The sequence below is a fragment of the Acanthaster planci genome, linkage group LG16 (assembly GCF_054643075.1).
Source record: "Acanthaster planci isolate LZ-2023a linkage group LG16, COTS_SCS, whole genome shotgun sequence".
Classification (NCBI taxonomy): domain Eukaryota; kingdom Metazoa; phylum Echinodermata; class Asteroidea; order Valvatida; family Acanthasteridae; genus Acanthaster; species Acanthaster planci.
In genome coordinates this window covers 8973324-8990778 of record NC_141792.1, presented here as the reverse complement: position 1 = coordinate 8990778, position 17455 = coordinate 8973324, and the positions used below count along the sequence as shown (strand labels likewise).

General features: G+C 41.6%; 3 protein-coding genes across 3 annotated transcripts; all 3 read left to right on the top strand.

Moving 5' to 3' along the window:
* Window positions 1-80: 80 nt before the first annotated feature.
* LOC110982693 (signal peptidase complex subunit 1-like) lies at window positions 81-5413 on the top strand. Its single transcript, XM_022241305.2, has 4 exons — window positions 81-247; window positions 1653-1712; window positions 2768-2854; window positions 3942-5413. Exons 1-4 carry the CDS (start codon window positions 215-217, stop codon window positions 4080-4082), a joined length of 321 nt encoding a protein of 106 aa, XP_022096997.1. The 5' UTR covers window positions 81-214; the 3' UTR covers window positions 4083-5413.
* Window positions 5414-8083: 2670 nt separating this feature from the next.
* LOC147796470 (uncharacterized) lies at window positions 8084-8653 on the top strand. The gene is made up of 2 exons (XM_087147592.1): window positions 8084-8289; window positions 8389-8653. Exons 1-2 carry the CDS (start codon window positions 8084-8086, stop codon window positions 8651-8653), a joined length of 471 nt encoding a protein of 156 aa, XP_087003718.1.
* A 115-nt stretch (window positions 8654-8768) lies between these two features.
* On the top strand, window positions 8769-15737 carry LOC110982666 (uncharacterized). Its single transcript, XM_022241252.2, has 2 exons — window positions 8769-10499; window positions 10966-15737. Exons 1-2 carry the CDS (start codon window positions 9651-9653, stop codon window positions 11539-11541), a joined length of 1425 nt encoding a protein of 474 aa, XP_022096944.2. The 5' UTR covers window positions 8769-9650; the 3' UTR covers window positions 11542-15737.
* The last annotated feature ends 1718 nt before the right edge of the window (window positions 15738-17455 follow it).

The window sequence follows — 17455 nt, the reverse complement described above, 5'->3', positions numbered from 1 at the left end:
ATGAAAAATAAGGAACAGGAATTAAAATTTAATAATTTGTTCAACAAATAAATTCCCTAAACACACCACAACACTTGGTGGCGCTCTCAAAAGTACACATCACACCACAGAATACATGTACAAGTTGGTCCCCGTTTTGAGAGAACGCAACATTTTCTAGAATTTGATCAGAGTTGTCATCACTGTAGTTGAAGTGAAAGACAGTTCGGGAGCAATGGACTACATTAAATCAATTCCAACTCACATGGTAAGATTCCAGTTTTCATGGTTTTAGAACAGACTCAACGCTGAATCGCGCTAACCTGATGTTAGCCCCACTGGCACGGACTCTCACTCCCGATCCATCCTTAGCCACACAGCCGTATACGCAATATCGTGTCGGCGTACTGAACATTTTAGGAGCACCCACTTATCATCGTGGGCGCAATTTCTTTTGCACACAGACATGATCCTTGACCTTTCCGCTTTCTAAAAACCATTTATTGATTGATTTCACGCACGTTCATGATGTTATTCAGGTATTTTCCAGTCTTTTTGCCTTTATCCATTCAATCTAACGGGCTCGCTTTCACAGTCACCATCTTTAAAGTAAGGTCGTTGAACATTACGTCACTTGACCCCTTATCTTCTCGACGGCTTTTCCATGTCAAATCAGTACAACAGTGGTGATATGGGCAGCATGGTGTTATCATATCATGTTATCATGTATATATAATATGGTATGTCCAGCTGGCATGATTGATAAAATGATATAGGCCCTATGTGCCTGCCAGGGCAGGCTTTCTTAGTTAGATTAAATAAAACTCCAGCCTAGTACCAAGGCCAAGTACATGCCTAGCTCATTACAGTCAGATATACTAAGCCCCCCCCCTCAAATACTTCTGCTTCCGATTGCAATGTACATGCCTCTCAAAAATAGGGTCAGCAGGTTGAAATGGGGGGGCATTTTTTTGTAATAATTATATTTGACGTAATAGCATGAATGCAGACGAAAACTTCCAAAAATTATCTAAAAAGTGATAAAAATATGTTACAAAACACTATACAAAAATTTCTACAGTCGACAATCCACAAGAATGATTGACAATTCATGCTATGCTAGTCAGGTAATCACGACAGCTAACTGGCCAACAATGTCCGTAGATTGCGCGGTAAGTGTGCGCGATGCATCCAGACAGGCGGGTGATAAACCTCGTGCCACAGCAGGAAATTCTGTGTAAACACGCTCACTTCAAGTATCAGCAAAACAACCTCAAATTAAACTCGTGAACACAGAAAATACATACATAGACAATAGACCGTATTTTGTGAATTAACTTGTAGAAATCCTCTTGCAACATCAATGTTTTTTTGACCTGCGGCTGTAGGTTTGTGTGTGTGTGTGTAGCTTGGACATACCTGTATAGTAGACTGATTGGCAGAATTTTCATCATGCATTCTTTTGCAGGGGTGCAACACGCTGGGAACCAGTGCAGCTTTGCTTCAATGCATTGAGCTTCGGGCTTGTGATTTCACCACTGCGACAGCGAAACGCAAAGGAAACTGATAAAAATAACAGAAGTTTTAAAACTTACTAAAATCAAGTGTTTTTGTTAGTACAGTTCTTCACATTGATCGTAACTATTTTGCAATGTTGTCAATTTTAACGCCAGGATTACAAAGGTCAGAAGCTTGCCGAACAGCTCTTCCAAGGCATCATCATTCTGTTTGCTGTAAGTGTTCGTGTTTGGTTTTTTTTTTACTATTTTTTATGACAATACAAAAAAATTTAGGCCACATAAAATAATTTTTCCAATTTCTCATCAGAACTTTTTGAAAAGTTCATTCAGGCCTTTTCTTTTCTGAAGTATTCAATTTTGCCTCCACTATACTTTTTAGGCGTAAATTTGAACTATATACAACCCTCATTTTCTGTCATGTAGAAGTATTGGCCCAGGAATATTTAAAGGTCACTCGTACATCGTACACTGCAGCTTGCTTGCTGCCAGAATACCATGTTCATGTATTGTTCTGACTTTCAATTATTATCACAAAAACCTCCAATACTTTCAATTCGGCTGTAACATTTGCTGGATTTTTATTCTGAGTAAAACTTGTGACAAAAAGAAAGGAATGTGGTACCAATTTGTTGGAGGTTGGTGCTAATGAGAATTTATGCTGACATGTACATGCATGTGGTTTTGGGGAAATGAAAGCAACTTTGAACATAGCCATGTTTGTATTTACAGTTTTATGAGATACTCATGAGTACATGTACATGCAGTTGGTTGTGTGTGTGCATGTTTAAAAAGGATGGCGTGTGTGCTCATCATTTAACAGTGGATTGTTGGTTGAAAAGTTTAACTAAAGGAAACATTTGGGAAGAATTCCATGCAAAGGCTGACAGGCACCAATAAGTTGTCCTAAATCAGCCATGTGAAGGCACTTACATGTAACCAGTCTTGAACAATCAACTGCAAAATATCGAAAGTATGGAAAAGTATCGAAGCATTTAATCCCCCCTCCCCCAAAAAAACCCACATAGAATTCTTTTCAGTCCAGTCTCATGGTTTGTGCACAGGGCATTAGGTGTGTCCATTTACAAAAAACTGTAAAATGTTTCTGTAAACTCACAGGATTTGTCTTCCTGTTCCAGAATCTGAGATTAAAGAGATCTCCAGGTGCTTGGACAGAGTCCCTTTGTGTGACTTGAGAGTGAAAAATGAACTGTGTTTCAATGTCAGACAAATCCCAACTGCATTTTGAACTTTTCCCGGTGTGCTCGCAGGTTGTAGGTTTTATCTGGGGCTATGTCTGTGAGCAGTTTGTCCAGACGATCTACATTCTAGGAGCAGGGTTTGTCCTGTCATGCATAGTAAGTATGACAAGAAGAAAATGTGATTTTTTTTTTTCCTGGTGACACACATTAATGCCACATTTAGTTTTGGAGCCACATGGGACAACATTAGACCACCATGTTTCTACGGTATTCACAGTCTGTGATTTCAAACAAGTGTTGCTTTTAAGGGACCTGATGTAATCCTTGTTTAATCATAATAAAACAATGAAAGCAAGTTGAATAACAGAACAAGATTTTTTTAATCAAGAATTGTTATAGAAATAAGTAAACTGGTAAATCGTAGATATGAATGATTCACACCTTTTACAGTAGTTATGGCCTTTTAAGGGTAGGAGTTTAATTTGAAAAACGTTTTGAAAACTGTCCTATACAGTTAAAACAATTAACCACTTTACAGAGGCTGGCGCAGCTACCTCATTGATTTATATATGCATAGTTATGTAGGCCTGTTTAGGTCAACAATGCACATAGTCCAACCAATGCAAAAATGTAGATTGATGTCAGGGCATGTAAAGCGAGCAGTGTTTATTGTTTTAAAATCAACTGTTTGTCTCAGAAATTACACTTGACGTTGATGCCAAAATGGAAAGCAAGTACATGTATGTATCAGACATCAGTAACAATAAAAATGAACTCCAGATTGCATCAATCACACCAAAAAGGAGCAGTTTCGTTTAAACGTTTCAGGAAATCTGTAGATGGATTTGGAGCTTCTTTTGTCAAACATTTAAAAGTTCAATCGTCCTGGTGTTAATGGCTTCATTGACAAAAGTCAGGAGGCATGCTTGCTCATACACTCACCAATTTAGGGCACTCTTTGACCCTGACTTCCAGGCATTACTTCTGGACTCCTAGGGCAAAACCGGCTCCTCCATTCTTTGCATACTGAGACAATTTCATTTTGACATCTGCTTCGAAAACATAGGATGGAAAAAAATGCCTTTTTAACACAATTGGGACATGCAACATGGTTCTGGTGAAATCCCCCGATACCTACGTGTATACTCAGATCACCCTTGGACCATCTTCCATAAAGTCTTTGAGACCAAGAATAATCCCAGTCTTTTCAAAATGTCTCCCCCTCCCCCCCGTTTTTGTTCAGTTGACGCTTCCCCCGTGGCCAATCTACCGGAGGAGCCCAATAGAGTGGCGGAAACCACATGAGGACACTGAAACAGAGACAAAGGAAGCTGCACCTGCTAAAGAGAAGAAATCCTCCAGAAGAAAAGAGAAGGCCAAGTGATACTTCCATCCTCCTGTTAGCGGAGCTACAATCTGACCCCACTCCCAGTTTACCCCCACCCCCCTCACAGGGGTACAGTCTTAATGTGATACTTAGTCTTGCGACGATAAGTCATTTTAAATCCACAGAGTTTTTTTTCGTCTCCCGGAGCCAGGTTACATTTACGTACAGTGTAGTAGTTTTTGGTGTCTCAAGTGTATTGAGGACTATTGGCTTCATTGGCACATCAGTATGATCTAGTTCGATTAAATAAATGCATGTGACCCAGCCACAAGCCGTCTAGCCCCATTTGAGTTAATAGACATTAACGGCACCTTGCATGATACACATCAACGGGAAGCCTCAACATTTTGCACTCATTGAATGTCCATATTTATTGGGATTCCAAATTGGGCCATATGTGGAAACAAACATCTCAGTGTGCTTTCCTATGGCAAACCGAGACGATCTGAGTGAAACATGGCTTCAGACTCATTTACTAGAATCTAGTCACATGTAGTTTGACGACAAGGGCATGTATTAAAATGACTCAAATCATTGTCTGAAATATCCTCAAAGATGTTACTCATACCCCTACAAACACCATGTGTATTGTTTGACTTCGTCATATTTGAGTTAAGTGAAACCATCTATGATTTGAATGATGTGATTTACCAGCGAGTTATTTCTCCAGGGAAAAGTTGATATTTACACGAGTGGATTTGTGATGACTCGATAAACTGCACAAATTATGCGTGTCAGTATTTTTGACCTTAGATGGCTAAATTGGTGAAATCTGCGTCAGAAAGTATGTTGCATTTTGGCTGAACTGAACTCCCTCTACCTTACCTAAAATAGGTGCTCTCAGCCTCCCACTTCCTAGTGCATGGTTCAAACTGTTCCTTCAATGATTTTGTTCCTAATTGTCCACTGAATGACTGCTGACCTGTAGAATGACCATCAGAGAGGGTAAAGAGTATTGGTAATTCATTGCCGTGTAACATGCATATCTGCCTTTGTAGTGGTCTACTTTGGTACACATTTCATGGTGTTAGAGAGCACCTGCCTGCCTACCAACATTGACATTAAGGCCATTTCCTCCATCACTATTATATTGCTCTGTATAAAGTTATTAGAAAGTAGAAACGTAAATTGCCTTGGTAATTCATGTATTTACTCCATGTCCTGACTTCGGGGTAACATGCTGTAAGTAATGTCACCAAGCTATTCAATAATCACAGTGGTGTTCTATTACTGACCTTGATTAGGCAGACTTTGCTACAAACCTCGTTTTGAGAAACAGTTGCATCTCTTTTTCTGTCAAAATAAAAAGTACTGATTTCTCCTTCCAATCAGACCTTCACCATCGATGACATTTTCTTTCCCTTGCCAGATTGTGGTGATCAGTTATTGCAATCTTGCCATATTGAAATCAGTGAGTGTTGCAGTAACTTTGCAACAGCTGCTCAGGCTCTGTTGCTGAGTCCGCACCCATCTTGGGCTAGTTTTGTGTTGCTGTATTTTCACACAATGGTGGGGCTCAAATTTAACATTACCGGCTCATTTCACTACCGCTTTGTCTCAATCATCTCACTCCTTGGTGAGAACTTAATGAAAAGATTCATATTGTGGCGCCGCGCCCCTCCGACAAAGGCGAGGGCGCCCTCCTCCTCGAGGCGCGGTGCGTCGGACGGCACGCCGGAGAGTCCCTGAGCGGCTAGGGACGAGTCCGTTGGGACCGAAGTATACCGTCCCCCAAGAAAGTTGGTCTTCGTCGAGATGATGGCTAATCTGATTGGTCGAAACTTAATGACGTAACCCGGACAGACCTGACTCGAAATAAACTTCGCCTGGACTCCTGACTTATATACAACAATTCACAAGCGGCTGGTTTATTCATCAACACACTCAACCAATACACCAGTAGAGGGCGCTATTGACAGGGAAACTGCGTGATCGATTATACGTGACCGGACTTCGCCCAGAGCAGCGAACACCACGATTAATTGCGGGCATCCAGTGCCGAATCAGGGACTTTAGCAAGTCTACGGGCTTATTGTCAGGGCTGTGCTACACGCAACTCACGTCACGAGACAGCAATGCGCCCTTGCATCGACCGCAAGCTCCTATCAGGAACTATACCGCACCACCAATCAGCCCCTCAACCTACCGAGCCCCTCAACAGCACACGCACCACTCGGACTTAGGCACAGTCACACTAGGCTAGGTGACTTTAACCCTTGCACAGGATTCTCGACCCTTTATCAGGACCATGTACACTAAGCGTATACGCGCGCCTTTTATAGCTTTCGCGCTGCTCTGACCACGCCCGCGCACGTGCTCACGTGACTAAGCAGTGACTTCCGCTGCCCTATCGCACAACGCACAAGGCGGAGCCTATGTGCCGCGCTTGCTTAACACACAGCTATGCGCGCCTAACATCTGCCTCTGTTACTGGGCAGAGCGCCATCTACATCTTCGCACCGTGCCTAGTGACTAGCGCCCTCTGTCGCGTCACAATATCAAGTACATGTAGATGGAATGCGTTCAGGTTCCTTTTTGGGTCCCTGAATTATTATTCAGTCTATTTCCTCTCTTCACTCCTCTTCGTTTCTTCCCACGCTATTTTGTCAACTGTTATATCACAAGCAACTTTTAAAAGTCACAATTCAAGTTTCTCTCTGTGAAAACCAAAATCAAACTTCCCTTCCGGAACCTTTTTTTTGCGACAATCCTACTTTAAATGGACAAAATTGCAGTCTATTTTGCAGCTGTCTCTTTGATGGGTAGTACAGTTGTCTCTGTAATGTGGGAGATGGAAAGTTTTACATTTACATGTACATGAGCAGATATTCAGAAAATTGTAAAAATTGGGATCATGCTCTTTAAATCTCTTAATTTTGGACCTGACATCATTAGATATAGGCCTGTGACTGAATTTTACTCCCCGCACAAATGGCCTCGGCGGCAAGAAGTGTGAGCTGGCCATTGAAACGGTACAGGGGTGCGACTTTCATGATGTTTCTTTCAGGTTTACTGGCTTGATTCATTTTTTTCTTCAGAAAACCCCATCAATTCGATTTTGCTGTTTCTAATCTAAGCGGGATTTTGAGTGCTCTGTTGATTGTAAAGTCTCATGATGAGACTGTGCGCACGAAATCACCGTTTCTTAGAATTGTAACGTGTGCCGTCTATGGCTTCTCTCACTCCTGACAACAAAAATCACGGAACGCAGAATTTTTCTGGTTTTCAGGGGCGTCTTCCGCCGTCTATTTTGTAAAATCAACCTAGTCGGACTCTTGCCAAACACGCACTCCTTGTCCCTGGCCGGGCAACGCCGCCCAAACTGCAAGGAAAACAAACTTACTTTTAACGCGCAAGTTCTGCGGTCGTCCAATGGGAGCCTGAAAATCGTGGCGCGTACGCCTTTGCGACAAAGTCACTTACGAACCGAATTGTGCACTGCATAAAGCCAACTGCACCCTTTGGGAAAATTCTGCATTGTGACCTGCATGAAACCATTGCATGAGAGAAATTGATCTTATTCATGGGGCCGGCCATACTGAATTTAAAAGCAAGGTTAACGAGAAAAATTAAAGCAACAAGATGAAAGTGTATGACACATTTGCACTCGTATATTCTGATAAATAATTTCAAATTCATATTTGAACAAACAGAACTGTACCTTGCCAAATTCTGAAAATTATGGCAAGGAAGGATTGGAAACGCACGAAAGTGGAAAACAGTCTGGTGTCGTCCTTATCGACAGTTCACAATATATAATACAGATTTGGCGGGTAAGATCAAAAATGGCATTAAGTGAAAAGTCTCTGTTCTCGGGCTATATGTTTACTTGGTTTCGTTTGAGTGAGTTAAATTAATGAATGTGACTCAACGTTGGCAAGCCAGCCTTTGAAATATTCTGGCAAAATTCACACAATCATACTTACTTTCTTAGCAAAATTAGTTATGCTTCATGCAGAGATAAGACTTGAAGCTCCAACTTTGATCTGTTTGCTCAGATGATCAAGCAACTTCAACCCAGCCCTGATGATGTCATGGTCAGCTTTAATGTCGTTTCCCTCTTCATCAATGTCCCAACTGGCGAGGCCTTCCTCATTTCCAAAGAACGTCTAGAGCAACACCCCACTCTCTGTGAGCGCACAGCCCTATCTCCGGACCAAACCCATGACCTGTTGCTAACCTGCGTCTCGTCAGCCAGCTTCAGGTGGTGAACAAATTCTTCCAACAGTCATCTGGGACCTCCATGGGATCTCCTCGATCCCTGTCCTGGCTGACATGTTCATGTTCGCCACGCTTAACACAGCAGATCACTGCCCGAGCACGTGGCTATACGCTATGTGGATGACGCCTCCGTCATTTGGCCACATGGCCCCCCAGACCTGCAAGCGTTCCTGGATCACCTCAACGACCTGCATCCCTACATAGCTTCAAGTCTTATCGACCTGCATCCCAACATCAAGTTTACCATGGAACAGGAGGAGAAGAAATCCATTCCTTTCCTGGATGTCAAGGTCTCGCACCACCCAGATAGTTCCCTGGGGCATACCGTCTACCGCACTGCAAGCTGACCCATGCAGACCGGTACCTACACAACGCATCGTTCCACTACCCGAGCATCAAGTCATCAGTCAACCGCGCCCTGGTGCAGCGAGCCTACGAGATCTGCGACCAAGAACACATCCAAGAAGAACTCATGAACATCTCAAGAGCCCTCAAGCGCAGCGGTTACCGCCAAGACCAAGAACCCAAGACTACTGACTGTCGGGTCTCCTATAACTTAAGTCAACCACCTTCGCACAAGGCAACAGTGACCCTACCATATATAGGAAACGTATCCCACGGGATCCAACGCATCCTTCACGAAACTAAAATCCCAGTTTTTCACACTGTGGCCAAGAAACTTCAAGCCACCCTGCAGACCCATAAGGACAAGCAAGACCATCAGACAAAAGCTGGTGTCTACAAAATCCCCTGCAAATGTGGGAAGGTGTATATCGGTGAGACTGGTGGGGACTTGCCCACCAGACCCAAAGAACACATATCAACCAAGAACGCAGAGGTGACAACGATAAATCAGCGATTGTCAAGCACTCACACGTCAAGGATCACGTCATCAACTGGCAAGCAGCTCAACTCCTCGCTCCAGTCAACAGATGGTACCCAAGACGCAGGGAAGCCATCGAGATATACAAGCACGTCACAGTACCCCCAGGACGTTGGATTCCACATCAGCAGCATCTGGCATTCCATTTTACCCTCCCAGACCAAGGGTCACTCTAAATCCTCATGTGTGAATAAATCAAACCGAAGTCGAGCCCGAAAGAGTCTTAATTCTGTCCGTCCATTTATTCTCAAAATACGGTCCCGCACACTTTACAGCAACAACGTACGTAGTTTAATTTAGTGCATACTTGGATACACCTTTTGAATAAGAGGACCTAAACCGGAAGGAATATCCTCCGGAATTTATTAACTGCCAACGGTCACTTTACATTTGATGTCCAAAGGACGTCTGGTGACTATTTAGGGAAAGGGTACCAGTCTAAGGCATACTTGCTTTCCTTCATGGCTTTCAACCTCGTCCCATCAATTAAGGCTGTAATGGTCCGTTATCAACTGTCTGTGCAAAAGTTCCACTGGGAGTCTGTACCCAAGGTCTACCTGCTTCTGAGCATGGCAAGATCTCTGTTGTTCGTTTATGCATTCCTTGTGATCTTAACGATTTCAATCCTACTTTACGAAGCCATATTCTCCGGTTATTCAAACAGGCAAAGTCGTCATGCAACAGTTCCCTTGCCAACGGATCTGGCTACTTTCCGAAATAGTTGTCTTCTCTCCACTAAAGGCCAGACTCTGACTCTCACCCTACGCATGGCGGCCGTGCCTAAGTTGACCCAGCGTCTGTATTGTGACTTCTTACGATCTGCCGTTTTGTTCTGGTCACCGAAGCTGGGTCACATCAGCGTGATATTAGACAAGGAATCGGCAGCCGATCATCAGTTGGCAGTTCGACTGAGTCAACAAGAGCCTGCATTTGGCGTCAAGTTTGATTTCATTTACGAGCCTCTCCCAAACGATGTCTCGATCTTGGAAATAGAGAGAGATCGGGGATACAGCCGCCAACTATGGAGCAGTTTCTTCATGGATCTGTCCATCAACACATCTATCATTGCATGGATTGACACGGACGGAATGTTTACAACACCTGTCACCAATGAAAACATCTTCAACAACCATCGATTACGAGTAGTAACATTTACTAACTGGAACATTCCCCGTAGACATGGCTGGGACAAAACAACCAAACTTGCTATGGGAAAGAATCTGGTGGCGGATTTCATGACATATTTCCCTGTTTATATCTGGAGAGATACCATTCGAAACTGCAGAGAACACATTCTTAAACACATGAAAGTAAGTAGAAGATTGAAACCTTTACATTTCTGGGAATCCTTTTTATATTTTTCCCACACCCTAAACAGCTTAGCTATCATGCCAAACGCAATTGTTAACAATTACGAATCACAAAAAGAAGCTTCCTCTATTCACAAAGTAGTTTCGGATTTTCGAACACTTTGCCTTACAATACAACATTGATGGAGCTGAAACCTCCGTGAAAAGGAAATAGGCCCTAGGTGTCATTTGTACTTTGAAAATCTTTTCTTAAATTTGAATTAATGGAGATTTAGAAAAAATTTGCTCTATTTGTTTTTAACACTTTTCTTCCGGATCATATTTTTCAGTTGTTCCTAAAGGTGGATCATAAAGTTTAAACCCGTGTTTGTTTCATCTTGGTGGCATATCTGTGATTCGAATGGGGTTATTTGTTGCGTTGGGAAGAGAATTGCAGAATAGTTAAGACAAAAAATCTATTTTTCAGGTATCCAACTTTGAGGATGCCTTCAGGAAACTGAGGGTGAAAGGGGCCAGGGTTAGCCCCGTCAACATTTTGTTGAACTACGCTTACTTCTTTGAGCATGATTGTTATGACTGGCACCTGGACGTCAACAACAACCTGGAAGCCTACAACTCCCAGCACCTTGAACCCGGTTTCGAAATCAAACCCAATGAGACCGTTCCAGACGTACGCGTCACAGTGCACGCAGGGAGGCACTTCTTGAAGTCTCCGAATCCGTTGTTGCAGGGATATTGTATTGTCAAGCGGTACATCGGGACGTCACCTACCGCCTGCAGAGAATTTGAAAATGTCACAAACTTTCAGCTTTTTGAATTTCTGGCGGAAAGATTTGTTTCTTTCAACCACCTTGACACGTGGTGCTCGCCTAATGATGGTGGGCGCGAAGACTGCAGCCGACGGATTGAAGCACATTATCAAAATGTTCGCAGATATTACAATTTGGGATGGTACGGTCTGGATTTGCATCCGGTATTTGCTGTTGAGAAAGCAGCTGCAATGGAGAATATAACTTGTCCAAAACTTTTTGACTTGAATTGATTGGTGCATAAATGTCGCCATTAATTTATAGTTTGGTTCTCATAGCAAAACTCCATATAATTGAAGAATTTTGGGTCAAGTAGCCACCTAGTAGCGGCGGGTTTTTCTCTACGCCTAAAGCCTGAAAATTTATCTGCTAATTTGGAATTGAAACTGTGCCAATTTTGCTAAAGGTTATTTGCCACGTCTTCTAAGGGACATATTTTGTGTTTTCTAGGGAGAAAATGTGAATTTCGTATTGATTGTATTTTCATTATTGAAATACTCTCCCACGGAACGATCTTAATTTTCAGAGAAATAATCTGTTATGCTTAAAATACTTTTTTTTTTGTTGGGGAGGTGGATTTAAAGACGTGGGATTACAGAATACTGGGTCATTCTACCTGGATTTTGTCTTCTTTTATATGTGTTGCAAAACATGCAAATGTAAAAATGTGAAATACCGTCAGTGTATTAAACACCATATTCATTATTTCCCAAATCAAACTTAAAGTAACAAAAATAAAACACGAGGTGGAATTACAGCACAAAACGAAAGCAGCAAGCTTTTATCAACCGACAACAAAACCGTAGAAAAACCAGAAAGAAGAGGGAAAAACCTAATGGATATTCAGAACGAAACCTCCTCTTCTGAACTAACACGTACTCCTGAAATCTATATTTGAACCTCGGCCATTACCTCAGGGAGAATGAAGATAGGGCTGTTTTACGCCATTAGCCAGAAAAATGGATTCTTGACCATGCCTGTGGCCTAAAACGTAGATACACATTTTGCGGTGTTTGCATGAAGAGAAAAGATCATTTCATCATATTATGCTGAGTACAGTTTGCCAGGAAAAGAGTGGTGCTCATTTGACATCATAGTGTGAGACTGAGATTAAATCATGCATCCCCCAAGAGTAAAACATGACCTGAAGTGATATTGAATCTCCAACATGCAGAGGCTTCATGTAAAGTAGACAGACTTATTGTCACTGTGCAGTTGAGTATTCAAACATATGACGCAAGCCAATTGCAATGGGAATTGTGTATGAACGTTGCACTTCAGGAACAGTCTGATTTCCAAAGATTTGACGTCTTTGGGAAAATGTAACGAAAATTGTCCCAACGACTTTAGTGAATTTTGGTCCTTGGTGTCCGTGAACTTTGAAAGGTCCGCAATGTGTACATTTAAAATTCATTTCAGCTTGCAATTAATCCAGGCTGTATCTCCTACATTTCCATTTGGAGGAGGCCTACTTCTATCTGTTTACAGTCATACATGAAAGGAATCATATATACAGTCATATCAATGAAGTTACATTTTACTATTAAACCTATTTTTACTGCTGTTTATCTGAAATTTTTAGTGAATGGATCCCATCGTTTTAAATGCTTACATGTGTACCCCGTAGCTATTTTGTCGTTTATATGCAGCCATGCTAACTTTGATCTTAAACCAAATACCCCGAACAGTTTTTTTCAGCACATTGTTCCAACCTGGTGAAAACAATTACACGTTGTTCCGATCCCTTGTAGCACGAAAGGCTGCCAATACTGCATAAACTCCATCCATCTCTTTCACCCAGTATCGACTGAGATAGCTGAAGGTTTTAAGGCCTATATGAATAGCACTGGACAGAACCAACGACAATGTGGTAATCAAAAAGGTATTTGAACTACCCATTGTCTTGGTTATGCTTACCATTAATAAGTTTCAATGACCCTAGGAACATGGGTACCCTTTATTTACGGACTTCACAAAGGCATTTGGTATTGTGAATTGTGAGATAGGTATCACAAACTTGTTAGTAGCTAAAATTAACTGGGGATATTCCCAGGGTGCGAAACTTGGCCCGGTGACTTTCAAGCCTGGCTTTATAATGCAGCACGTCATGCTCGGAGCAGCTGTTGAAGAGTATCTGACACTGAGTAAAAATAGGCATTTCGATGGTACTAGTAAGATCGAAGAGGAACTTACTGACTTGGCATTGGGATTTCGCTTGACTAATTTAAATCCCAAACAATGCGCAATTAGCTTGGCAGAAGGCATCTTCCTGATTATACTTCTGTACATTAAATATTACTCTTCCACTGATACCTCCAGTGTCTGCTTTCTCTACATTATGAGAACTTCTTTTGTGCTGAAGTCCACACTGTGTATGTAATGTTTAACACAGCGTGTTAAGTAGGAAGTACCCTATCTTAAGTGGGTTGGTTATCTTGTCGGCATGACTAATAAGGTCAACAGGAAATCCTGGATGCGGGGAAATTGAACAAGGAACAGTGTGACTCATACTTAACTTGTTGCTCTCTATAAGGGTTACACGTAGTGGCGTATCCACGGGGGAGCTTTGGGGCACGTACCCCTCCCCCACACACACGCACATTCCCGGTGCCTCCCCCCCCCCCGAAAAAACCGGATGAATGGATATTGAACAAGGTTAACAAAACGTTGTCCCCAAAAGCCACACCACTGAAAACTGGTGCCCACCCCCAGATGCGTGCCCTTTTGTGCCTCCACTAGTAAAATCCTAGCTACGGCACTGGTTTACATGAGACCTGTGACAGAATATGCAGCTTCTTCATGGCATTCTGGTTTTACTCACATTCAAACTGACGATTATTAGAATCCATACAAACATAATGTGTAGTATCATACTTTGTCAAACGTGCAGTTGATGTGACCATGTGTTGATTTTAGACTAGAAACACCATCTGGCAAAAGAAGGGAAAATTTGCTTTGAAAGAATTTAACTCTTAGACAGATAGATTTTTGAGTGGTTTGTTAGATTTAAGTAAAGGCAGAATCATCGTGGATTCACTGAGTTGAACACTCTCCAATGTCTGTCGGTTAAATTTTATCTTACGTATTGTATGTACCATGGAGTGTGTTTATTAGTAGACACAATACATGTGTAATGTTCTCTTTGTTTTATGTAAATTGTAATATTTGTTAGTATGTATCATACTGTGAGATATTTATTGGATTTATTACATTACATTTGTTTTTACTGGTTTCGAATAGATTTTTGGAATTTATTCAAAATTAAAGACATTGGAAAGTAAGCATCCATAGCAAATGAAAGTATTTTATTTAAGTGACAATTTCAACCAAGGCAAGGGAATCTGGTGCTAATAGGAACAATTTAACAGAGTTTTGAAGTGCAATCTGACTTCTTGAGATCCCCCAAACGTAAGGCTATTTATTACAGGCGAAATGACCTGCGTGCACGTGTTGTTCTGCGCATGCGTGCATAGTTCTGAACACACGCAGTACTGTGAAAGAAGACTGGTGTGCCGGTGGCCACTAGCGTCTCTCCCATTCAAGTTTTTAAGGGTCGACACAGCAATGGCACGGTGTTTAGCGCAATTAAGCTCGGCCGAATTGAATTCAGTGCGGCAAACCCTTCAATGGCAGTGGCAGGACACTGCTGTATTTAACCACGGGCCATTTACCCAGGATATGCATCTTAAGCTGAGAGCTAGTTCAATGCGTGTTACGGCCGGCACAATATCAAAGCAGAAATTAAACAGGATTATCTCTTATAATAAAACCTATATTCCTATCTACAACATTGTTTTCTTTGTTGTAATATTTTACATCAGGGTACAGCCTTTCTAAAAATATGTTGCTCAATATATTTCATCCTATACATTCTAAGAAAGTGTGTACCACAACATTAGGGAATTTTGACTCATTAATACTTCGTTTCTGCTTGAAATTGATAAATAAAGAAGATTTATTCGTCGAAACGAATAGATTTAAGCACCGCGTCGGCGCGTCGTCTCAGCACAACTGTACATGGTACATGCTGCAACGCGTGTCATGTGGTCGCGAGTTTTTCGAGAAAGTCGACAGCGCCTGCGGGGGTAATAACAATCCGTAACACGCATGGATGGGTGGTCGCACATCTGTTTGTACTGGGGCCGCTCGCGGTTGCACATCCCTGGGTAAGTGGTCCGTGACTTCGGCGTTTAGCTCAACTGCCACGCAGTTGTATTTAATTTTCATTAAGTTCAGGGCGGCAATAGCACTTGTACGGCGTCTAGTCTTTGCCTTAAAGGGTTACAGAAATAAAAAACATTTTGTTCCCTTGAAGTATTTCAAAATAACAAAAAAATGCGTAACCATTTCAAAAACATCATAAAATTAACGTTTACTCCATTAATTGTGACCGCAAAATGAATAAAGAGATCCTGCGTTTCCCCACCCACAAAACACCCCTTTTGGCCGTTCGCGCTCCTAGGCTGATTGGATGACGTTAAATACGCCTGTTAAAGACGTGACTTTCAAAGGAATTATGTCTTCCAGCGATCGGCTGTATGGACAAACATTACAAAAATCATGAAAACTCTTTTTTGTTTTGTAGAAAATTTTAGCCTTCTGGGCAGAAATGTTTTACGATAAGTGTGACACTTTTGTTTTTAATAAACTTTCTGAACACATTTCGTTTATTTTCTTTCATTGTCTTGACTAAAAGTGAAACATCCACAACGAATAAAACTAAAAACCACCCAAACAATTATTGATGCGATTGAGCTTGCACTTACAGTGAATTGTCTCTACTAAATGCCTGTTTCAAGAAGGTCTGCCTCTAACCCTGAACAACATTGTCTAAGCATGAACGTTTGATAAAACAAGTGTTTTAACCTTACACAGTCCTAGTAAACCATACTGAACAGGAAAGGCAGGTGTTTCAGATTTCTAAAACTCTATTCTTAACAACTGGGAAAATTTCCCCTAAACCTCTGACATTTTAAAACATATTTTAAAACTCTAATTTTGGACAAGAATACTGGACAGTAAGCAGTCGTGAGGACTGAATTTTTAAATTTTCTGAGAATCTTGAATTGAAGGTTTGCCAAATTTTCTACAAAAATGTTCTCCCTAGTTCCTCTATGTGACCTATTCTGTACTTCCTAAGGGCATGTTTGACCTTTTTATGCTTTGTATTTTTTTATTTTTAAGTAACTTTCAAAGAAATTACCTTTTAGAGAGATAATGCAGTATTTCCCTTGCTCAAAAAATACATGTTATATTATGGATAATGTGGACCTCAGGATTGCAGAAATCTGCAGTGAGCAATTCAATCTAGGTTTGGCATTTAGTCAACCGTTGGACTACTTAACTTAGTACGCAGGGTATATGTTGTGCACTGACTTCCAGGGAGAATCGCCCAGTGGCCTGAATAAACCTGGCCCTTCAGTATGATAACCATTGGGCGGGGCCACTGTTCCCGAACAGTCGCTCTATTCAAAACAAACACGTTACAGTGCTTTCTACTAAACTTATCCATGGGGAGTGGTCAGTGGAACGTCGCGAATACTTCTACGGTGCTCCATCGGCACTCTGGATGTAGGCCAGTAAATAGGACCAAATCACGATTCGCGTGCTGACAATTACAAATCCCTCTGCAGTTAGCTCTTTTTGTGGCACGGGGACTGGATGAATGTAAGAATAGAGGGATGGAAGCTACAAGAGTAGGACTGTCAGCTTGCATTTTTGAAAACGTCGGTCAAAATGAGGCACTCAAAATTGCTCTATTTTGCAATTGAATGTTAGCATTCATTTGCAAAATGGCCACGGGTTTTACGACAGTCTGTAAGGGTGATCATCTCTGGAAAGAAATTGCTTCAAAAATCTGTGGCTAAGTCACTAAAACTTTGAAAGAAAATGAAAGATGACGATATTAGCTTTAATATGATATCTGTCTTGAACTTTTGACAGTCTTGTATCTCTCCTGCCTTTTAAAGCAGTGTTTTTTTTTTCCGGCAGCTTATTTATTTACTGGTCTGCATCCCCTTTGCACCAGACGTTTGACTAGCTATAGCGCCTTCAGTTATGAAACCCTGGAAATTGCATTGTCTTTGTTAATCTTTTGAACAGAGGAGTGTAATGAAACAAGCATGACCCGGCATTTTGGTCTCCACT